This window comes from Strongylocentrotus purpuratus, unplaced genomic scaffold (genome assembly GCF_000002235.5).
Source record: "Strongylocentrotus purpuratus isolate Spur 01 unplaced genomic scaffold, Spur_5.0 spur5_contig_832, whole genome shotgun sequence".
NCBI classification, from domain to species: Eukaryota; Metazoa; Echinodermata; class Echinoidea; order Camarodonta; family Strongylocentrotidae; genus Strongylocentrotus; species Strongylocentrotus purpuratus.
The window spans coordinates 296,779-321,667 of record NW_022145538.1 but is presented as its reverse complement, the minus strand read 5'-3'; the positions used below and the strand labels follow the sequence as shown (position 1 = coordinate 321,667).

The following is a 24,889-nucleotide window of genomic DNA, read 5'->3' as shown; positions in this document are numbered from 1 at the left end:
TTCGATGCACTAGTGCCCTTTGGTCCGGGGGGGGGCGCCTATTTTTTTTTACACCACTGTTTAGCCATTTTCGCGAAAAAATTCCAAGAAGTGCTCTGGTGAAAGAGTCTAAGTCGTCAGCGCACTTACACTGTACTATATTATGTGCAAGCACGTACACCCAGGGAAGGGAAGATGATAGAAAGGGGAAAACAAGGATAGTGGAGAGGATATGGAGAAGGGGAAAAAAAGGAAATACATATTGGAAAGAGAAGAGGATAAGTCAAAGGAAGAACATAGAAATACATAATTGAAGAGCTAAGAGGATCATAGATCTAGACTATGGAAAACCAGGGAAATACATCAGATGAAGAAATAGATAACGAAGGAGAAGAGGATATATTGAAGGAGAAACAAAGAAATACAAAAAAACAAAAGAGAAGAGGTTAGAATGAAGGCGCACAAAAGAAATACATAACGAAGGAGAACTGGGGGATAGGTTGAAGGAAAAACAAAGATATATGTAACGAAGGAGAAAAAGGATAGATTGAAGAAAATAAAAGAAATGCATGACAAAAGAGAAAAGGATAGATTGAAGGAGAACACAGAAATACATAATGAAAGAGAAGAGAGGATAGATTTAACCCGAAACAAATAACGAGTAAAACTATGTAGACCCTACACATGTAAAGCTCCAGCAATTATCCAACAAAACTGCGAAGGGTAATGCTAGAATCTGTCTCTAGTCGTTTGCACAGTATACTTGACTGAAGTGGCTAAATAGTTGTGTAAAAAAAATATGCGCGTCAGGGGGGACGGGGGGGGGGGGGGAGTCACTTCCAGCACGACTGGCTACGCACCCGCGTCCAGAAAAGACGTCGAAATGGTGTCTTTTTCAGCTTTACGGTGCTGTCGACGTTTTACCGAAAGGGTTTGAAAATGACCCTTTTTCGGAAAATAATGACCATTGGTTGTCGAATTGAAATAAGTGATTGCAATCACAGACCCATTTTACCGAATGGTCGTACGTTTTGAAATTTCTCTTTATAAAATAATTATTTGAAGCTCATAATTTGATTTCAGTATAATGGAACCCCTTGCATCATGAACAAAACATGTTTGGTGAGTGTTTTAAATACGAGAACTAAGCGGCTACAGTAAGAACTGGGTTAAAGATACTGTCCCCTTTGCAGCTAACATCAAATTCTGTAGAACTTTGTAGGAATTATGAATATGTCATGTATGTCCTATCTGTGAAATTTAAACGTTAGCAGTGTCCTGGTATTCAAATTATGCAAGGAAACTTTCTACACTTCTCTGTCAGACACTATTAAGTGACTGACTGATATTTTTTTCTTTCAAAGAATTGGTGATAACATACATAAAATTTTATTAACGATATAATGATTGCAAATCTGTAAATTGGTGAAATAAATTCTTGAACTCATACAATTATTTTTATCTTACAATGTAAGAGTGTGCTTGAACAAACAAGTTTACCGCAAAATTGAAACACACATACTGCACATTCTGAATGTGTATAAAAAATGACGATAAATGTTTGTTTTTTGTAGCGCCCTAATTATTATTCTACATACAAAATCCCTCAAGCAGGTTTTCAACTTCAACCAGTATTAAACAGGTTGTTTATTAACTATAATGGGCGTTCCTGTTCAATTACCGAAGAGTGAACTTTGTTCGGACCGCAAAATTGAAACACACATACTGCACATTCTGAATGTGTATAAAAAATGACGATAAATGTTTGTTTTTTGTAGCGCCCTAATTATTATTCTACATACAAAATCCCTCAAGCAGGTTTTCAACTTCAACCAGTATTAAACAGGTTGTTTATTAACTATAATGGGCGTTCCTGTTCAATTACCGAAGAGTGAACTTTGTTCGGACTAATAATACCGATATCGCTTCATTCACTCATAATACTATTTGATTTGCTCGCTACATACAAACTATTATGGAGGTCATAACTTTAACCCTCGTAACCCTTGCTACTGGGTAAATACATTATCTAAGTCACTAGTTCGTTGTTTGAGTACCCAGGTTGATGTCGTAAGGGCAGTGTTGCTAATCCTCCAGGGTTAACCGATAATAGGTAATGATCGTTACACCGGACGGCAACTGTCTGCTACTGTCTGCTCCTGATAGATGTACATATTATCTGTGTAGTCATTGTGCTAGGACGAGCAGGGCGCACAGGAGGAATTAGGGGAGATCGTCGTCGACTACATTTGTTGTTTTTTGTAACCTCAGGTAGGAGACAAAATGGATGACCAAGAACCTAAAGGTGGTTATTATCTACGGAAAAGTCAGTTGATTGCTGGGGGTGTTTTGGCAGGATGTCTCTGCCTGATGGTCGGGCTGATGTGCGGACTCCTACCTCAGAGTGAGATCTGTGAGGCACCTCCCGTAGAAGGGGCAGCGGCAGCAGGGCCGGCGAGTGATACAGGAGTCGCTGGTGACACACCCAAAGACGATGTCGGACCTGGCGTGACCGTTGATCCCGAATGGTACGAGTTACGACTACCGACCACCGTCAAACCGACTCATTATCGTCTTCGGCTTCATCCCAATCTGACGACGAATTACTTCACCGGTGAAGTCCAGATCGAGGTGCGTCTTTTAATGAATTTAGTAGTAGTATCTTATATGGGCAGGCCATTCATTTACATTTGCCACTCCTTACCCAGGGGGTGTTTCACAAAGATCCTAAGTTGAACTTAACTCTAAGTTGGACTTACAAATTATGGAGAGACATTTGTAGCCTTAAAATGTAATATATTTATAAGTGAAAATTGAAGTATTTTAGACTTTTTATAAATTCTACATCAAGAACATGAAACTTCCTTGATAATAGAACATCTGAATAATTTGAATCAACATTTATGCGTTAAAAAAACGTTTAAATTATAATTACATAGATGCTAACGGTTTTCCATGATTGTTAAGTCCAACTTACAGATAAGTTCAACTTAGGATCTTTGTGAAACTCCCCCCAGGTGTGGTAAATGCGTACACGGAAGTAAGAAATTCATCAACGTTTATTTCGGTAGCCAGCCAAAAACCAGGTATTATGATTTAGGGCCATCATGAAGACCAGTATTAATACTGATGAGGCTATCATGGGTAAAAAAGACATATCATTATTATTATTATAAGAAATTATCATTCTCATTAGGCCTTTTTATTTTTTATCATTTTAAGTGTACTTTTTTTTACATGAAATGGCAATATTAAGCCCCGTTTCATGGTAGTTGTAGCTAAAGTAGGTTAAATAAGATTTTATAAATATGAGCCCTGATGTCTTCAATTCGAAACGTTTTGATGTTTTTAAAGTAACTTAGTAAAAGTGAATTACAACAACACACGTACCCTAAACACTTGACGAACTGGAACCGTACATTCATGTCTTAAGCATACCAGATAGATCCTTATTCATTGTCTCCCCTGAAAGGAAATTTGAAAAGGAAGAAATAATTAAACGTGTTCCTTCTCCTTACGAATCATCATTGTTTGCTCATTCTCAAATTAACACGCAATCGTGGACTTCTACTCCTACTGGTAGTATATATACATGTACATCCATCGCGAGTTTTTTTTTTGGGGGGGGGGTGGGGGAGGGGGGAGGGGGGAGGGGGGGTGTAAATTACTACGGTGGAACCCCCTTCCACTTACATACTGAGAAGGGGAGGAGAAGATTTGTCAAAAATGGTTCCCGTTTGTCATTATAATTTGGGGAAAATAGGAAGCTCATTGACGGCCAATTGCTCACAATATGAGGGCTTTTGACTTGATACAATGGTAGAATTGTTACTCTGAAACAAACAAAAACGAAACAACAACAACTGCATACAAAGAAAATAAATAATTCAAATTTTGCATTCTTTTCCTATACGAAATTACCTTTGCAAAACCGAGCTCTTTACATGTTTAGTGTTCAGCGCTTCAGCATTGCATCCTCAGGAGATTCCATACGCACTTTCTTAGGTATTATTAAGAGTGAAATTTGGATTATACTCCTTTGTGTAGCCTGTTGCAGTAAGTAGGTAACAAACTCTTTACTTAAATGTTCTTTTCCCCTTCTTCCCCTTTGTTTCACTGTCTACCCCCTCTTCGCCTTCCCCTTTCCTTCCTTCTCAAGCCTACATTTGTATGTGCATAATTTGATTTTCACCTTCTTCCTTCTTTAATAATGCTCTTCAAATCATTTATGTCATATTATACACTTTATTTTACTTGCGTAGTACGAACTATGGAAGAAGACAAAAAATGTTACTTTGAACTGAATTGAATAAAATGATTTCTTTGGTGGATGTCTAATGTTAATTTCCTTCGAATTATTGAGTTTGGATGAAGAACAATTGATTCTTATTCATGCCACTTCCATTAATTTAACTGGCCCCCAAGACAATTTACAATTCATCTTGAGAACTGCCAAGATAGTCTGTCGAGTAATTCTCCAGTTGAAGACGTGTCATGTCCGCATATTCAGATCAAAAGACAGGGGCCAAGAGAGGGAGAGAGAGAAAGAGATCACGAACAGTATGACAATAATTATTATTTTACTCTAAACTTTAAAAAACAAAATAACTTTCCAGCACGGCTATGTCCTTTATCCCTTAAAATCCCACCTGAAGACCAATAAATGTTTATGTTTCCCTAACGTTATTTCCTAATTTCCCTTTACGAGCCTCCATAATGTCCTAATTTATTGAAATTAATGAATTTCCTACGAATCTAGGCCCGTAGTTACAGTGAACCAGTGTGTAGAACTCTGTATGCATTAAAGGCTTATCACTGGAGTGATTCAGACGTGTGTGGGTTATAGGTATATGAATCATAGCGATGATGAAACCTTGAATATATTACCTAAACTCACATTCTCACTCACTAAAAGTGTGCACATAATAGAGCAGGATGTTTGTTAATCTAGTTGAATTCCCGGTGTTACAATCAAATGCATGTAGATTATGTAAATACAGTTGTGTTTACCACGTTCTTGCAGGCAACATTATTATGCGTATAATACAAGGAAAAAATCATAACATGCATAAAATGGACGACTTGACACATTAGTACGTAGATGATGCTAATCTTCATCGTGTAAATCCACACTGTCCTACTTGTAGCTATATTGCTCCCTCTATACACAGTAAAAACGCTGTTTAAAAAAGTGATGTTCACTTACAGTTGTACACTATCTTAAACAACAGTTGATCAAATTGTAAACAATGTTGCTCGAAACAGAAGTAATTTTGTTAAACATTCGTTGTTTAAAATTTAATGACTGCTATATTTACTATACGAGAGCTTTTAGACAGTGTTGTTTACATATGACGTCATGTGTCTCGTGCCAGTTAAGTGCGTGTTGGCTAAAGGCTTTATTTCACATTGTTATGTTTAGAAACAGGTTCCTTGAAACTAACATGCAATTGAAATTGACATGCCACTTAGAAATGCAGTGCAGCTGTTAAGGCACAGCTCATTGTTATTCATATTAGATGCATACACACAATGCAAGTGTATGCAAGGGCCTTTTGTTGACTACACAGATTGATACATATGTAAAAGCACATGGACATTGAGTCTGGATCAAACTACCAAAGCAACCACACGTGTTTCTGCAGGCTCCATCTTGTTTGTCTCTATACTTACATTTATTTAGCTTAATAGTTATTACTTTCCAACCCACAACACAACATCATGGCCGACCAAGCTACCGACGCGCTTCTAAGTGACTGGGGATTCAATGGCTTAATTGAAATCACTTTTCTATTAACCACTTTGAAGTTTTTAACTTATAGCGTAAGTTCACAGTTAAAATTTTCGGTATCTGTACGCAAATGTCAGAATATTGGTAGACTTAAAATCGTCGCGTCATGCAGTGCGGCACTGATCGCGCACTCGGTTATAACGTGTGCTAAATTCCTTGCCATAGAGATTGCATGCATCCCTATATATGCAGTTTATACGTGCGTGCATTCGCGCTCATGCAAAATGGGCACTGTTTTGGCGCTAATTCATGAATTGCAGAATGACCCTAGTCTTCATATACCTATATAGAGACCCAGAAGTAGTGGTGCACTTATTCAGAGTATCAAACCCAAATTATACCCCATTATACAACCCTTTTGTTGTAAACAACCCCCACTGAACAACAGCTCCTTTTTAAACAACTTTCTTTAAACAACCCAGTTGGTTTAAACAACCCCAACTGAACAACAGCTCCATTTTAAACAACTTTCTTTAAGCAACCCAGTTGGTGTAAACAACCCCCACTGAACAACAGCTCCTTTTTAACCAACTTCCTTTAAACAACCCAGTTGGTGTAAACAACCCCCACTGAACAACAGCTCCTTTTTAAACAACTTTCTTCAAACAACCCAGTTGGTGTAAACAACCTCCACTGAACAACAGCTCCGTTTTAAACAACCGTCTTTAAACAACACCGGTTGTTTAAATTGTGATTTTAAACAAGTTGTTCAAAATGTTGATCAACTTAGTGTTTAAACTTTAAACAACTCGAGTTGCTTAACATTTTAAACAACTCTTAGATCAGGTCACCCGTTAATCAAGAGTTGTTTAAACTTTTAAACAACTTGTTCACAAAAATTTTAACTGTGTATAGAAAACAATGCCTAAGCGGTGCCCGTTGGTCCCCCATGATCCTCTTTTTCTTATGTTAATTGAGAGCTGAGTTGATGAGATAGCCACCTGTCAGTTACCTTGCTGGGTGGTCTAATTCCTAGTACAGACGGGCTTTAAGAGCAACTGTAGTACTTAAACCATACAAATAAACCTACACTGCTTCAGACTGGTTGATAATGACGATATATCATGATCATGAAATAGCTCATACCCCATGCATGAACATAATTAACTCAGTAGAAAATGATCCGAGAGCAAAATTGCTTCATCTTAGACTATATTTGACCCCGTTTGAGGGCAACAAATATTGTTTCTAAACTTTTTCATCTCCTGCCGTGAGTACTTTCATTTGATATGGGGTCAAGATGAGCGAATGCCAAATCTAAAAATTTGAGTCGGTTGGGGGTGATTCTGTCATTTCATATTTGTGTTTCAATCTAAGGGGAACATCTGGCATGACCGAGGAAGGCAGAGTCTTAGTTTTTAGAACTTTGTTTGGGTAACATCATGTAACGATATCTTCTAAATTACTGCGATCACATGCGATCAGACTGCGGCATTTTAATTTCAGATACTTTGGGTATCTTTATTCCGCGTGGTGGCAAATCTGTCAGTGACACTAGAAAAGAAATGATTTAGTTACGCCCCTGGTATGATAAAATACTAGCCCGCGACCACTGACCCCCGTGAAGTATAAATAATCTGCCAAAAACAATGATAAACGTCGCAAATATTGTCTTTAGGGCAAATATTTTATAGTTAAAGGTCGGTTTTAGGAATGTTAGGAAGAGTCATAAAAGAGGTTTCTGAGGGAAGAATTCACCTGAAAACTCGCAGTGTTTGAGTTGGGCAGTCGATGTCAACTATGGACCTGTTTCATAACATCAGAAACAACTGCCGCAGATCTATGACAAAGCATAGCCGATCAAAATTGATGTAAACATTTCAGTAGCTTATATAAATTATGTTATCTTGCTATTTATAACAAGTTTTATGAAACAAAAGCCAGGAGTCATGACAATTTTTTTCTTAATCTAACGAGATTGCCACGAGACCGTCAACAGACCAAACTGACATTGCACCGAATGGCAAATCAGCGGTTTGTTTACAGTTACGGTTTGGTGTCGCTTTGGCAGTGTGAGTGAGGTATTTGGTTTGTTGTCAGGAATTTGCATCTAAGAAAGTTCTTAAGATTGTGATAGCAATCCTGCAAATGGTATAAACTGATTATTGGAGCTATGAAGCAAAATAGATCTAAATTTGTTTGCAAAATAACTAAGGGAAACAAACAAACATTATGCAAAAATTGTAAAAAAAAAAAAGGTGAAGCATGTACATGGTTCTATGCGGAAGATGCTAATTGGACTAGTGCCGGGGGGGGGGGGGGGTAGACATATTTGGTTTGGACGGGGATGTGCCGCTGAAGCCTCGATACCCCTACCCATTTGTAAGGGTCATTTGGGAGGATTTTTCTCGAAGTAAAGCCAATTTTTCACAATTTTGGAAATTTTGAAAAACGGCCCATGTTAAGGGATATTTTTGTTAAAAATGGGAAATCACATCTGCTTGATACACATCTGTAAAAACCCAGTTACGCTAAATTACTCATACATTGTAGCTCCAAAATATTAATATATATGTCCTCATCCTACCTTTAGATCACAGTAACCGCCGCCGTAATGTATCCTCGTCTTCACATCAAAGCTATGGACATCATGAATGGTTCAGTTAGTATCACAGACATGGATAACAATACTCAACCAATCAAGGAAATCTTTCAATACGTCCCAAACGAGTTCCTTGTTATGGAGATGGTGAACGAGCTACAGCCAGGTAATTCATTCATATTGGAGTCCATCATCATAGGAGAGAAGAATTTGTTGCAAAAAAATGAATAATTTTTACAAATACAAAGAGGAAGAGAGAGAGAGGGAGAGGGAGAGGTACAGAAAACGAGTGAAAGAGTGAAAAAGAAAGAGAGGGGGGACAGTGAAAGGTAGAAAAGGAAGAGAGAGAGAGAGAGAGAGAGAGAGAGAGAGAGAGAGAGAGCGAGAGTTTGTGTTTGTTTGTGGTTGTGTGAGAGGGAAAAGTCATATGAAATAAATGAATATTAGAAGAAGAAAAAAATGTAGAAAGATATCGGATGAAAAATGGGGTATAACATGCTGACAAGGTAAACGGAATATATTTTGACGAGGGGGACGAGGGGAGGAGGAGGAGGGAGAAAAAGACAGAGGAGGACACATGAGGGCATAGGAGTTATAACCCTTGTCCGCCAATTAGAAATGTTTTTGTTTGTTGTGTTCACCTGTGGGCAAATATGGTCCGACATCTGACCTGATTTCTTCCTTTCATTTGTACATTTATGGCTTAAAATGTACCATCTTTTCTTTTATAGGTGACTATATGCTCAACATTGGGTTTGGTGGATGGCTAAATGAAACCATTGTTGGCTTCTACAAGAGTGTGTACCAGGACGCACATGGAAACGACAGGTAATAATCTCCTTTTAACCCGCCTTCGTCTTTCTCCTGCTCATTGACGCAAATACTGTATACAGTTGATAATAGTCGTTAAAGATATCGTTTAAGTGGGCATGGTGGCTCAGTGGTTAGAGCGCCCGCCTCATGAAAGGGAGGTCGTGGGTTCGAACCCCGGCCGAGTCATACCAAAGACGTATAACAATGGGACCTTCTGCCTTCTAGCTAGGCGCTCAGCATTTTAGATTGAAGAAGGGTAGTAATAACATATTATGTTATGCAGGGCCCGCTGAAAGAGCAGTTTCATAACTGAAGTGGCTACCCTGGGTAAATAAAACGTGATTATTATAACATTGTTAAATCTGATATGCATGGCCCTACGTGTTGTCAGTGTCTGTAATATGATGTAATATTGAAGCCCTAAAAAAAAATCGCGCTTCAAAATGATCAAGAAGTGCCTCAAAAAAGTAAAAAAATCTTTGAGTAACCGGTTTTACCCTACTCGTTTTCCCCAATAGACTGTAGTGTTATGATCACAAGGTCCGCGGTCCGAGACCCGACACGGCACTAATCTCCTTTGGCAAGCATTGATCTACATTTGCCACACTCAACCCAGGTGATGTAAATGGGTACCTGGCAGGAATTAATTCCTTGAAATGCTAGAGTGCCGTAATGGCAGCACAGCTATAAAGCCGGGGTAATAATCTCCAAGTTTGGAACCGCTTAGTGATTGAAATAAGCGCTATATAAAAACTGAGAATTATTATTATTATTATTAATTATTATTATATATTATAATACACGCTATTGCATCACTTTACGTTTGGGTTTACTTGTTGTGTGGAAGTTCAAGAGGTAATATTAGTTGTAATTTCCCAAGAAGTTTAAAAAGGTCAAAATTTGTACCTCAAACGTTGCAATAGCAGCACCTCCTCTTACCATCAAAATACAAATGTGCACACTAGGAAAAAAGCCTAACCATGAAGGGTGCAGCTAAAACTAAATAGGTGCAAATCTGGACCTTTAAGAGGGAGGGGGAGGGGATGTTAGAGCTCAATTAAAGGGTTTAATAAGCGACCTCGGGGATGCTGCTATCGAATTTGATCCTTTAATATTTGTTAGCGTAAATTTCGGAAAGGAAATCTAGGAACTATTAGTTCTAACTTCATTTTCTTTCACTCCACAATCTGATCTGTACAGTCAGGTCGATAAATCTGCTCATATTATTTGTTAATAGAGGTGTGAACGAAGCAAATGTAGGAACTTTTATCTTGACTTCATTTTCTGTAACTTTGCACTTTGATCTGTATAGTCAGGTGGACAAATTTGTCCAGTTATTCTTTGCTAGAACGTGTATGAGGAGCATCAAGTTTAGTGTTTTATAAGGAAGATGACCCAAGTAAATTCCAAAGGTTATATTAGGTTAAGGTGGCATGTCGCCAATCGGGCAAAGCTGTTACATAATATTGTATAAAGTTCCACCCCAATGGGTATCCATGTAGAAGGAATCATAGCCGACTAGAGGTCCATCTATTTCCGAGCGTCCTTTATCCAGTCAATATGGACATCATATTATACAGAGCCTAAAATACGAAGTGAATAAAGCGCCTCTAAATGGCCCCATTTGAAGGTACTATATCCCATATTTGCAGGCCCAAAAAATGAAAATGTTAAAATTAATGCCGTTGGAATTTAACCTTTTCATTTAGTGGGCCTGCAAATGGGATATACATGTAGTACCGGCCTTAAGATAATACTAATTTAGAACTTCCCTCTAAACGGAAGGGCTTGTAAATGTCTTTTTGAGGGAACATAACAACGTTAGTTGTCGAATCGACTTTAGGGATTGCTGTCCTTTTATTAAATAGTCTGATTTGCAGACCCTTGTACCGAATGGTCGTACGCTTTGTGCCGCGCAAAGATTCAATCATTTTGATTTTGGCCATTACAAGAAGTGGGTTATTGATGGAGACAAAATTGATCATGTACCCTTTACAGCTCATTGTATGTATGTTATCACCAAATAAAAAAGAAGTCAGCCAGTCACTCAAAAGTGTATGACCGTGAAGTCTAGAACGTAAACGGGTTTCCTTGCATAATTTGAATAGTAGGACAATGCTAACGTTTAAATTTCACAGATAGAACATACGTGACATATTCATAATTCCTGCAAAGTTCTACATACTTTGATGTTGGCTGCAAAAGGGACATATGACCTTCAAAATGTAGTAAGTGATCTATACATAGACCCACGAATTGAATTTTTTATACTGCAGTCTTCATTACGAATTACGAATTGCATAATGCAGGAAAGTAATGAAACCTTGCCACAGTCATGATGTGTGGGCTTTGATCTCCGAACCTTGTAATCCACTGTCCTGTGACATACCCACACGACCATCTCTAGTTCTTTACTCAGATACAATTATTGAGTAAACAAGTTGGTATGCCGGTGCCGTTGGTAAGGCATTAATTCTTAGTACCAAGTCCCTCGGAGAGGACTTAAAGCCATCGGTCCCCTGGTTACTAAACTTAGATGCATACACACGCTTTCTTATAGCAGCCAGGTAAACACAACACCATCAAACCACTGATTGCTGAGAAATACATTATATAAATAATGAGTAATTAGGTACAACGTAATCCCTTTCCAAAATCTGTTAAAAACCAGAAGGGCTTTTGTAACTCGTATAGCTTTTGACTCTATCAGACTTGCATATTGTTATGAAGTTTCATCATTATTATTATCCATTAGATTCCCAAGTCAAGACCTCAAAATGCATTGTTATTACATATCTCCCTCTTCTCGCTCGGAGTATATTTGTGTTATAATGTGTAGAAAATAGCTGTGCCAGGTACCCCTATCAGCAATTAGGCATAAAGTATCCGTGAGTCAATATAACTTAAGATTCAGTTAATCATAGATAAAGTTAAAGGTACTCGTGCCTATTTAACAAAGTTTTTTCGAGTGCTTTTGGCTTTCTGACCATAATGAAAAACTCTAAAATATAAAATAGTAATAATTAAATCCCAGAATTAAAGAAAGGAAAACAAATCGGATATGAAATAAATGTATACATAAGTATAAAGAAAAGAGTTGAATATGCGCTTCTGTATTAATTTACTAGTGCAAAGGAGTCGATTTACACTCTTAAACAAAAAATCGTTTAAGGGGATTTACATATGGATCGCTTCGTTTTGGAATTGAAACCCACTCCGAATAGAAGGGGAGGTTAAATTACTCTTTTGAGGGTACATTACACGGCTTTTAGCGCGGATTTTCACTCTTTGTATAATGGTAGGCCTCTTCAATGACCTGGAGTCACGTTGGAAATTTATGATATAATCGGAAGCATTCTAATTCTATCATATTTTTTTGGGAGCAATAACAAGAATATATAATCCTGCTTCATACTCGTGATTTAAGGCCTCTTCGATAAAGATAGGTGATTAACTTTGATGGCATACGTTTAATGGTTACCCACGAGAGATAAGCCCAACAAATAAACTGATAGCGAAGAGAGGGCTGACAATAGTATCTTAAGTGTCTATTTGCTCATTGGATACGCTACTTCGTGGTCTTATGACTCTAGCACCACTTCAGACGACCAGTTCAAGAACACTTATCATGTGACACTAGACAACATTAATCACATTTGTGTTACACCCTTTATTTCTTATTTTGAAATCCCCAAATATATAAGAAGATATTAATAGTGATTACCTTCTTCAAAATTCTGATGCTATTTCCAAGCGATTATGATGAAGATAGTTTGTTTAAAAGGTAAATTCATATGATTGGGGCATCGCCCATGTAACCAAGGAAGTCGAACTTTTTGAAAATTCGTTAAAAGGCCGACGACACCGACAAGTCTTCAAAACGCTCGGTCTCAAAGGCTGTCGGACTTAAGTCGGTCTCAAAGGCTGTCGGACAGGTAGGATGTCCCGAATTTGGCAATCTGAAAACACAATTGTCTAAATACTTATTTTTACAACATTTTCGACAAACCTTTCGGGAATTCATAACAATAATAATAATAATAATAATAGCTAGTTCTTGTATAGCGCTTTTCAGGACCGATTGTCCTCTTAAAGCGCTTTACAGATATATATATATTATTACCCCGGTCATTGGATTCAGGCTTTCCCGCACACAATGTATGCACATTCTCCACTCCCTGGGGAGCATTCCAGCCAGGCGTCATTTTTACAAGCGCACACTAGTCTTGCTAATCTAAGCACATTAGCTTTCGCATCCTAACGGTACCCATTTAACACCTGGGTGGAGAGTGGCAAATGTAGATCAATGTCTTGCCGATATCTCCATTTAAAGTGACACCACGCTCTTGAGGGTATCGCGACAACAAAGTATTATACATGTTTGTCATGTTGGAGATGATGTGTTTCCTTAATACACCTTTATCATTGGCTTGATAAGAGTAGAAGATATTCCTCAAACATCTCAAATTTTTCTAATAACCTTGAATTTGAAACTCATATCAAATTGCTTAAAATCTTCTCTTCCGATATTCATGTACCTACGATTACTTATCTTCCCAGTGAATAAAAAGTGGTATATTTGCCGATCTCACCGTGTCTTTTAATTTCGTGACTTTTATGAAGCCCCCCCCCCCCCCCTTAAAAAAAATTACTTGCTCGAATCAGTCATTTCAGAGTGAACCCGAAGATTACAGCTATTTGAACGATCTTTGAGTAAATTTGAATAGAAGAACCAGATTTCAGTTGTATAAAAGGTTTTAAGTGCACGAAGAAATGGCCTTTTTGTAGGTCTGTCATATCATCGCGTGATCATGCCAGCACAAGTGTTTCAAACAGATCGTTCCTTAAAAACAACAATTCTCAGCTGGACCTTCTGGACCCCATGTCCATAGTTCCGCCATTTGTAGATTTTGATCAGAGTCATCAATTGTAGTTATTGATTGGTAACCAAATATCTTTCCCCTGATATAAAAAAAAAAATTACTCCATGCAAACAGAACAATGATAAGCCAATACCTCCTGTTCAACCACTGCGCTTGGACTTGTGGATAAATCAATATGTATATGATCTTCTTCGTATTCAGCTAAGTAATTAGAATCGTCGACGAACCCTGCATTTAAATTGTCTAATTACATCACGAGATCAAACGAGCGTGGAACTAAAATAAAAACGTATACTGCTTTTATAACTATTGTATTGAGCCTTCTATACTAATAGGTGATTCCGATGACACCAACATAGACTAAAAATATCATTGTACTAGAATATTAATTATAATATGCAGCATACATATCATTTATAAACCGGCTAACAAAACTGTCCCATGAAAACCATTCATATACAAAACAGATTTCTCCTCCAATTTGAAAACTGAAGCAATAGGTCTGTAAAATAAATAAGCCGGAATGACTTGAGATATATTTTACGGCTTAAGTTACCACCTAACAGCATTTGTAGTTTATATCCTCTTTAAAAGAACTTTTTGTTACTCCATTCTGCCAGTCGCTCATTTATTTCTGTTTACATATATCACCCTTATCCTCTTTCTTCCTTTATACTTACTTCATGATAATCATAATTCACCTGTGTCCATATTCTGTCTGTCATTCCGTTAACCCTTTACGTACCACCAAGTTCGTTCATAAATTATCGTTTCTTAAATTTCAGTAGTTGATACTGGATTTTAATAATATAATAATAATAATAATAATAATAACGTTTTATTTACCCAGGGTAGCCACTTCAGTTATGAAACTGCTCTTCCAGCGGGCCCTGCATAACATAATATGTTATTACTACCCTTCTCCAATCTAATATGCTGAGCACCTAGCTAGAAGGCAGAAAGTCCCATTGTTATAAGTCTTTGGTATGACTCGGCCGGGGTTCGAACCCACGACCTCCCGTTCATGAGACGGGCGCTCTAACCACTGAGCCACCAATCAGGCTTCTTCTGTTAGAAAATTGTTCATAAATTATTTTGCAATGAAAAAACTTTAAAATGGAGGATTTTTTTTAATTCAGGGAGGAAAATGCAGCCGATCTGACTCTAATTAAAATGTAAAACACTACCATCTCTGAGAGGATTTGCCGCCCATGGCATGCTGAGGGTTAACACATGAATATATTAATATTTTCCCTGTACCTAATTCACACACATCCAGTTAATTCAGCTGACTCTTCTGTTTACCCAGAGGTTCATCTAACTGAGTTAATGTGAAGATGAGATAAAAAGTAGACTTTGTTCTGAAGTAATACTCCTGTCATATCCCTTTTGTAAAGGTGTTCTGTCGTAGTTATGACCTAGGCCTATATGTTTTCCTCTTAATTTTTTTAATTTTTGAAATCCTCTATGATAATTTTTTTCCGATCTCTAGAGCCATCGCGACCAGTAAGTTCCAGCCGACAGACGCCCGTAGAGCTTTCCCATGTTTCGATGAGCCGGCTTTCAAAGCTAATTACACAACCTCCCTGGTTCACCCTGCTGATTACATCGCACTCTCTAATATGGATGTCAGGGTATGTGGTTAATCAATGGCGTAACGTGGTAATGTCATGGGGGGATGAATTATGAATATACAACGCCACCGATTTGGGAACGGAACAGAGGGGGGGGGGGGGGTCGTATCTTTCTCATTTCATGATGATTTTCCCCCTCTCTCTCTCCCTACTCTCTGCTGTTCCCCCCTTTACGCTATTTGATTTTGAGGGCGAGTTTCCCCATACACTTTGCCCCTCTATGCCTTGCCACTGTGATAAACATATCATGAAGCAGTAATGTACAGTTTATATTGATGTTCATTGTATCAATTTTATGTCGCCTACTTTGTTTGATAAGAACTTATGGCTTGGGCTTATTGCACTCTCCTTACTGACTGAAAAAAAGGTGATTTGAAAGGGGGAAAAAAAAAAAAAGCAAAATATATAATTCGTATCAGGGATGCAGACTTGCCTAGGTTTTCAAACCTTTTCTTTGTGGGGGTGGGGGGGGGGGGGTATTTCCAGACATGTTATATAATATTGCTTTCTAAATAATTACATTGTTCTTCATTTGCAGATAACAGACACTTACGAGGACGAATTGATGATAACACATTTTAACCCTTCTGTTCCAATGAGCACCTACCTGGCATGTTTCATCGTGTGTCAGTTCAAATGGAAGCAATTAAATACAACGAGCAACATACCGGTACGTAAAAAAACACTTAGTGAAAGAGAGAGAGGGGGGGGGGGGGGAGAGAGAAAATGCGAAATTGAGTCATAGCGCATAAGAGAAGGATATATTATGTATATTATCTTAATTAAGAGCGGGAGAGAGGTGAAAGACAAAGATAGAAAGTAAGAGAGAGAGAGAGAGAAAGAAAGAGAGAGAAAGAAAGAGAGAGAAAAAAAGAGAAAGAGAGGGAGAGAGAGAGGGAGAGGGAGAGAGAGAGAGAGAGAAAGAGAGAAAGTGAGAGAGAGAAAAAAAAAGAGAGAGAGAGAGAGAGAGAGAGAGAGAGACCGATGGGTACCGTACTTTTACTACAGTACTGATTTTTATTAAATACTGGAAATTAACGTCTAATCATTCTTGTTCCTCTTTACTCCCGGCCCAGTTCCGTGTTTATGCCCCAGAAGACGTTATCGACCAAGTGGATTATTCCCTGCAGATTGGTGTCAATATAACCGACTATTATGAAGAATACTTCGATCTCGGTTACCCACTCCCTAAACTTGGTAGGCCACTTTTATATCTTATTAGTTCAGATAATAATTATGCTACACAGTTCTTATTTTGCCTTGAGTTTTGATCATGTTAATGAAACATCTATGAATTTCCACACAACTGCGCCAGGATTGTCATTTTGACAGACATGAGGCATTATAAATGTTCACTATTATTATTATTATTATTATTATTAATGTTTTTTTAGGATTTTTAAACAGTCATGTTTTTTAAAAATATAAATGAGAATGTCCATAGAAGGTTTTTTTTACTTTGTTTTCGAAACCTTCTGCTATTCCCCGTGAAGATAATGTTTATTTGTTCTTGTTATCATGATACATGTGTTTATATTGATATTGTAATAAGTTGAAATATGATAGATGACATAAACATAGTAGAGGTGTCGTGGTCGAGTGGATACATCGCCGGACTGTCGATCTCAAGGTCGGCGGTTCGAGTCCCGCCGCGGCATTAATGTCATTTGGCAAGACATTGATCTACACTTGCTCATTTGGCAAGACATTGATCTACACTAATTTTGCCTAACTTGACCCAGGTGATGTAAATGGGTACCTGGCAGGAATTAATTCCTTGAAATGCTGGAGCGCTGTAATGGCAGCTAGGCTAAAGCCGGGTATACTGCGCCTCGGAATAGAATTTCTAGATGAACGGCGCTATAGAAATGCCTTTTATTATTATTATTATGATTATTATGAATATTATTATTAAAAGTGGCCTGTGTTATTCCCCGTAGACATGATTGCAATCCCCGACTTCGTGAGCGGCGCCATGGAACACTGGGGTCTCATCACCTACAGAGAAGTAAATCTTCTTTTTGATGACCAGGGATCTTCAGAAAGCAACAAAGAGCGAGTTGCTGTCGTGGTAGCACACGAGTTGGCCCATATGGTATACAACAACAACATTCACCTGCAACTCTTATCTATACTGTCTTGTTATAGCGTAGTCCGATGTTGTTCGTCTGTAGAAGTAGTGATCTGTATGTGTTTCTTTGTTTGTGATAGCGCCCTCTATATTGATCATAGTCATAGCATCTTCATTCGTAAATACTCAAGTCTTAGTTACTCTCCACATTTGTCGTGTCAATCTTGTATTTTCAAATTAGTTTTCACAATATCTTCGCATCTCTTTCGTCACAACTGTTAATGTGAATCACCACCACTTTCAATTATACACATCACCCTCTATTAAATGTTTCGAAGGATCAAATTGAAGGTTATGTCATACACTGTTTCTTTTCAAACTCCAACCCTACATTCACCGTTCCATCTACCACATTATTCTTTTCAGAGACTGGAGCTCGTGGAGTTTAGATTTTCTTATTAGAGTCAGCCTTGCCTTTCACCATGATTTCACCGTATTGGATCGAAACTTATCTACAAAGTCATGTTGAGCTTTCTTTATTTTCCGAAACAGATTCGATCGTATTCTTTTCAAGTTTTTGTTTATGAAGATTCTGCTCCGGTCCTGGCTGCTGCCTTTGCAATATCTCAGCTTTCTTCTTGCATGTTATTGCCGTCTTTGGCGGTTTTGAGGCAGTTCCAGACTTTTTGAGCTATAATGTCGTAAAGGCATCGTTTAACAATGTTAAATCCGAGATGCATGGCCCTACTTGTTATCAGTGTCTTTGATATGGTGTAATATTGAAGCCCTAACAAACTTGCCCTTCAAAATGATCATTGAGTGCCTCAAATAGTAGAAATCTTTGAGTGACAGGTTTTTACCATACTCGTCTTCCCCAATAGACTGCAGTGATATAAAAACCGTTAGGAAAACGATTTTTGAAATTTCGTTTCCCAGTCATAAATATCTTGATATCAGACAGGCGTTCGGCTTGTAAAAGTCATGGGGTTCCTTACTGACCTAAATGTTTATAATTATCATTGCAGCATGAGCTTAATCCAAGATTAGAATTTTAGAATCTGAGACAAAATTACCCAATCCCTTTAAGGGGCTTGTCGAGGATCGGCCGATGTTCAGACACAGCTGTCAATTCGTGGACAATTCGGTGTGCATCGGTTCCCCTAAAAAGTGACCGTATATCGTTTTTGTTTTGCCTTGTTGGTCTGAATGGATAATTAATATCTTCTGATTTTATTCTGTTCTTCTCTAATCTGTACTAGACATGATAGGGATTCCTGATTACGTAAGCGGTGCGACCGAGCACTGGGGCTTGATCACGTATCGCGAAGAGAACCTCCTCTTCGATGACGTCAAGTCTTCAGAAGGAAATAAGGAGCGAGTTGCTATGATGGTTGCTCATGAGATTGCCCACATGGTACACTATTACCACCTCTATTGTTTCATGTGTGAGCTTACTCCCGGTAAACTGCATGGCCGTGATAAAAGACAGTTGTTTGCCGATAAAAATACACTATACTGATGTACGAATTTCGTAAACAGTGCGCCCATCCCTCAGTCATTGTGATGTCCTCATATATTTTGTTTCATATCATCCTACATGAGCGTCCAGCTCACCGAAAATGGTCCAAAAGAGCCTAGGTTGAGATTTATCAAAATAAAGAGAATTGTATCTTAAATTTTATGTTCTGAAAAAAACTCTTTGGATCGGAAATTTTGTACAGAATTTACTCAAGTATATTGGCGACATATAATATGTCTTCTCAAAAATAAGTGAATATGTGATTTGTCGAAAATGGAGGTGTTCTGGGTTTAAGTTTTTTTTATACAGCCTCGTAGCGGTATCCAAAATGAGGACATCATTGGATTCAACGTGTTGATACAATTGCCTCTCTCTAACATAATTCCATTACCTTTAATCAGATAGCATTAATAATCATTCACGCATTACATTATCTAACCCAAATCATATTCCCATATGTATTCATTCATATACCATTCCCATAAAATAAACATCCTTCTTGCACCCTAACCATGCTGACTTACTTGCTCATATGTTTTCATGAATCTTAGTCGATGGTAATCATTTATATTTATATTTTTCTTTTACGCAATAGAGGAAAGGTAATTATATTGGATACGTCTTGAACTTGAGTTGGTAATACATTTACATGTTTACATAATTTTCCTTATAATGACAAATGTGAGCTGTTGCCTTAAAAAACGGAATTTGAATTCTCGAATCTCTCAATGAAAACCTATGTGGACCGATAGTCGATGATATAGAACCAGTATTTTCGAGAAAACAATATTATTTGTCATATCCAAAAGTACGTAATCTTACTGAAATACTCCTGCTATTACTAATATTTTAATAAATCATGTTCAATTATAAAAGATAGATAATTTGTTTAGTTTTCTTTTCGCTTTGTAATCTAACAATGAAATCATTGACACTGCAAATACTTTGAAATGAATGTAATTACAGTTTATCTGCCATCTCTAAAATAAATTATAGTGGTTTGGAAACATCGTGACGTGTGACTGGTGGGATGACCTGTGGCTAAATGAAGGTTTCGCGAGTTATCTCGAGTATCTCGGAGTCAACAGTGTAGAGCCGGACTGGAAAATGGTGCGTATATAATATGTGTCTCCTCCTTTACAGTCATATGTTAATCGGGGTTCAAGGACACCTACCCCCTGGACATCCTCCCCTGGATAACCACCCCCAGTCAACTACCCCCTACGACAACCATCCTCTAAGACGACTACCCCCGGACAACTATCCTAGGGGTGGTTGTCCTTGGGGGCAGTTGTCCTGGGGGTAGTTGTCCGGGGGTAGTTGTCCGGGGGTAGTTGTCCTAGGGGGTATTTGTCCGGGGGTAGTTGTCTGGGGGGGGGGGAGTCGTCCTAGGGGGTAGTTGACTGGGGGTGGTTATCCTGGGGGTGGATGTCCAGGGAGTAGGTGTCCGGATACGGTTAATCGGATACGTTTGGTTCAAGGGTCAATAACGGGATACATGATAATGATGAAAGGGGCAATCATAACTTTCAAAATGAACATAGAATCAAGCAACATCGACGTATTATCTCATGATCTTTCGTTCTCTGAATCAGAATATCTAAGCGGCAGGATATATGACGATAAGACAAACAATTATATAAATACTATTCAAAATACGAAACCTTGATGGAAACCAATTTACTGACACACCAAACTGGAGACTGTATTACTTATTATGTAGCAGTACTATCACTGATTTTCTACTTTTGACGGGACGAAATTTAGGTTGCGTCCCTCTATGTGACAACATTTCGTCTTCATTTTAATATATTTATATTTCTCATGGCAGTTGGAGGTTTTCGTGAGCAGTGACTTCCATTACGTCATGGGTCTTGATCAGATAGTGTCTTCTCATCCAATCATCGTCGAGGTCAACCACCCCGACGAAATCAACGAAATCTTTGACTCCATTCCATACAGTAAGGTAAGAACTGTTCAAAGGTAGTCAACACTGCCGAAAAAGCACACTGTTTCCCAGTATGAGTACAGTGTGGAACAGTGTCACCAGAGTGTGGCCTTAGAATGGAGACAGTGTGGACACTGTATGGGTAGAAACAACGTGGACTTAATTTGAAAACGGTATGGACACAGTGGTGCAACAAAGTGACAACAGTATGGACACAGTTGGCAACAATCTGTTCAGAATTTAAATACAGTATGGCCAATTTGAGAACACTGTCGAACCAGTATTTAAACTCTGTCAACTATTCAATATCTAATTCAATCTTATTTCGTTACGTTACTTTGTGAATCATGACTTCTAGTTTATGAAAATTGTTTTGATCGTTGAAAATATAAATCTTGATGGGGATGAAAAATTTCCTCTTGTGACGAGTTGCTCCGAGCTCGATTTATGTGAGAAAAAAATATGGTTGTGATTGACATTTAGGTTAGATTGAAGATAAAATAGAAATTGACGCCGACAATGTGTCATGCACACATTCACACGCCTTACCTCACACCCAACCAAATAACCTTGCCGAAATCATGAAAATAATAACACCTTCATCATCTTTTACCTATTATGTAACTCTTTGTAGGGTGCCTCTGTTATTCGAATGCTCGACAACTTTTTGGGAGAAGATGTCTTCAGAGCTGGGGTCTCGGTGAGTGATGATATGGTCCCCTCTTCTTCCTACTGCTGTGTAACCGTCTGTCATTGTGTTTGATTATTTAATTGCATTATCTCATATAATTCTATAAAATAGTTTCATTAATATTTTTTCTTTCATGAAGCGAATATGATATTCAACCGTGTACTAATATCTTCTTCTTTTTTTGTGACTGACGGTATGGTATTATGATGATATTATTTGTGAGAGATACCTTTTCTGTACACAACTGTCCATTCAGAGTAAAATGTATAAACCTTTTTGTATTGATATGTAATTATTTTTGAAATGCAGAACTTCTTGAAATTCTACCAGTATGGAACAGCAGTGACTGACGATTTATGGGAGAAATTAACCGAGGTATGTAATACACAACTCTTATTTGAATTCTCATTATTATAGAACTCCCAATTTCCTTTTATAAAATTTATCATTATCGTCAACGCGGAATAATTTACATCTCATGATGCTAACGTCTTCTTTTTTGCCAGTTAGAAAACAAGTCAGGGAGTACAACTAAGGACAAAATACTTATCGGGTCCATGTTTCACGTAGGTACATACATGTATACATGGAAACTACTACTTAAAACCCAAGGCTCATATCAATACCTAACACGATACAATTGGATCGCAAACCCCAGAATACGAATATTTCAAATATTTGAACAGCCTAGCATCAAAAACAGACACATCAAAGCTTTTCGTCTTGAACTCATCATCAGGGTAAATCGCAATAATCAACTGAAAGCTGAAATGTCCGATATGTCCGATTTTGGCTTTGAGTTTATTCTTGCAATTCACTCCGATGGGTGCAAGACGAGCTTCCGCATGCCAGCCTTAGTATGTATGTATGAATTGGTTGATATTCTACGGTTTCGTAACTTATATTGCAAATATTATCATTAATAGATAGAGAATGGCGTAGAAATCTTTATGTCGTCAATATTTCACGGCATTTTGTTTGCAGGATGTCCGGCAGAATCGAGATATCCCAGTAACCGACAATATCGGTCTATATAGTGAACTTTAAAAATGGTTGTCAAGATTGGCTCGAGATTACAGTCTCATGGAACTTCTGACCACCTTTGGACATTGTCGGTCTCATGGAATGTCGTTCTTTTGGCCTCTCACGGGCTGACATCGTCGAGAAGAATAAATCAAATGCTGATCCCATGGGAGTTGGGGATCCACTTGCCAACAAAATAAAAAATAAATTAAACAAATCGGAGACTTTTCTTGCTCATTAAAATTACCCATAGGCAGCAGCAGCCCAAGGTAGGGACGTGAATGTGAAGAGAGTGATGGACACCTGGACACTGCAGATGGGATTCCCTGTTGTTACCATGGAGAAGGTGAACGAGGGGGGTGTTGATTATCTCAAAGGAACACAGGACTGGTTCTTGGTAGATCCTAACGCAAATAAGAGTGCGGACCAGTATGGAACACCTTTTGGGTAGGTTGCTGGTAGGGATTGAAAGTATAGTGATGATGATAGTGGACAGATGATGATGGTGATGATGATGATGATGGTGATTTTGGTTATGATGATGATGGGTATGATGATGATGATGTTGGTGATGATTATGATGGTGATGATGATGGTGGTGACGATGGTGATGATGATGATGGTGATGATGATGGTGATGATGATGGTGGTGATGATGGTGATGATGATGATGGTGATGATGATGGTGATGATGATGATGGTGATGATGATGGTGGTGATGATGATGGTGATGATGATGATGATGGTGATGAGGATGGTGGTAATGATGGTGATGTGTTGATGGTGGTGATGATGATGGCGATGATGATGGTGATGATGATGATGATGGGGATGTTGATGGTTATGATGGTTACGATGATGGGGATGATGATGATGATGATGATGATGATGATGATGATGATGATGATGATGTTGATGGTGATGATGGTTATGATGGGGATATTGATGGTTATGATGATGATCGGGATGATGATGATGGGGATGTTGATGGTGATGATGGTTATGATGATGATGATGATGATGATGGTGATTTTGGTTATGATGATGATGGGTATGATGATGATGATGGTGATGATGATGATGATGATGGTGATGATGATAGTGGTGATGATGGTGATGATGATGATGGTGATGATGATGGTGGTGATGATGATGGTGATGATGAGGATGGTGGTAATGATGGTGATGTGTTGATGGTGGTGATGATGATGGCGATGATGATGGTGATGATGGGGATGTTGATGGTTATGATGATGATGGGTATGATGATGATGATGATGGTGATGATGATGATGATGATGGTGATGATGATGGTGGTGATGATGATGATGATGATGGCGATGATGATAGTGATGATGATGATGATGATGGTGATGGTGATGATGGTGATGGCGATGATGATGATGAAGAAGATGCAGCAAAACTGCTGCATTTAAAAAAAATATATGATGACGCAAAATATAATACCTTTCTCATTCCTGTTTCTTGTTACACCGAGGTCAGTGAACACGTAGTTGCCATTCATTTACACTTAAAAAAACCAAAAGAACTAGGGGCGGTTTACCGCGCCCTTTCTTAACAAGCCTTAAAGCAGAAGCTGGAGAAAGATGTGAATAAAATAACGAAAATTCCATTCTAATAAAGATATTTACAAAGTTTAAATCATATACCCATGTGACATGTATATAAATCTTACGAGTAAAGGTTACAAATGTTATGTGTTTGTCCCACTCTGTGTAGGAATGTATTGAAACTGCACGATGCATGTATTTTATGTATTTGTTATTTTTGCATTTTAATGATGAAGTTTAATATTGAAAGCGACATCATTAACTCGTTCTTTTTTCCTTCCTTTTCTTCTTCTTCATAGTGACTACGAGTGGGAAATTCCTTTTCATTATCGGTTCCAGAGTCAGGAGAATGAGAGTCGAGAATGGATGTGGAGGAACGAGAGCGAATGTAAGTCATGAGGAACCGTTACAAAATGTACTCTTC

General features: G+C 38.1%; 1 protein-coding gene across 2 annotated transcripts in view; it reads left to right on the top strand.

Moving 5' to 3' along the window:
- Window positions 1–2,004: 2,004 nt before the first annotated feature.
- Window positions 2,005–24,889, top strand: part of LOC587683 (glutamyl aminopeptidase) — a 32,990-nt gene continuing 10,105 nt past the window's right edge. Inside the window, exons 1-13 of one of the 2 annotated variants that reach the window (XM_030983945.1) lie at window positions 2,005–2,610; window positions 8,304–8,478; window positions 9,044–9,140; window positions 15,501–15,642; window positions 16,181–16,312; window positions 16,719–16,839; window positions 18,973–19,127; window positions 20,229–20,342; window positions 21,064–21,198; window positions 21,815–21,880; window positions 22,181–22,246; window positions 23,148–23,341; window positions 24,765–24,853. In XM_030983945.1, the coding sequence (XP_030839805.1) occupies window positions 2,263–2,610; window positions 8,304–8,478; window positions 9,044–9,140; window positions 15,501–15,642; window positions 16,181–16,312; window positions 16,719–16,839; window positions 18,973–19,127; window positions 20,229–20,342; window positions 21,064–21,198; window positions 21,815–21,880; window positions 22,181–22,246; window positions 23,148–23,341; window positions 24,765–24,853 (1,834 nt within the window). In that variant the 5' untranslated portion in view covers window positions 2,005–2,262. Of the gene's footprint in view, window positions 2,611–8,303; window positions 8,479–9,043; window positions 9,141–15,500; window positions 15,643–16,180; window positions 16,313–16,718; window positions 16,840–17,582; window positions 17,738–18,972; window positions 19,128–20,228; window positions 20,343–21,063; window positions 21,199–21,814; window positions 21,881–22,180; window positions 22,247–23,147; window positions 23,342–24,764; window positions 24,854–24,889 lie in introns of both variants that reach the window. The other variant, XM_030983939.1, reaches the window with a different exon arrangement.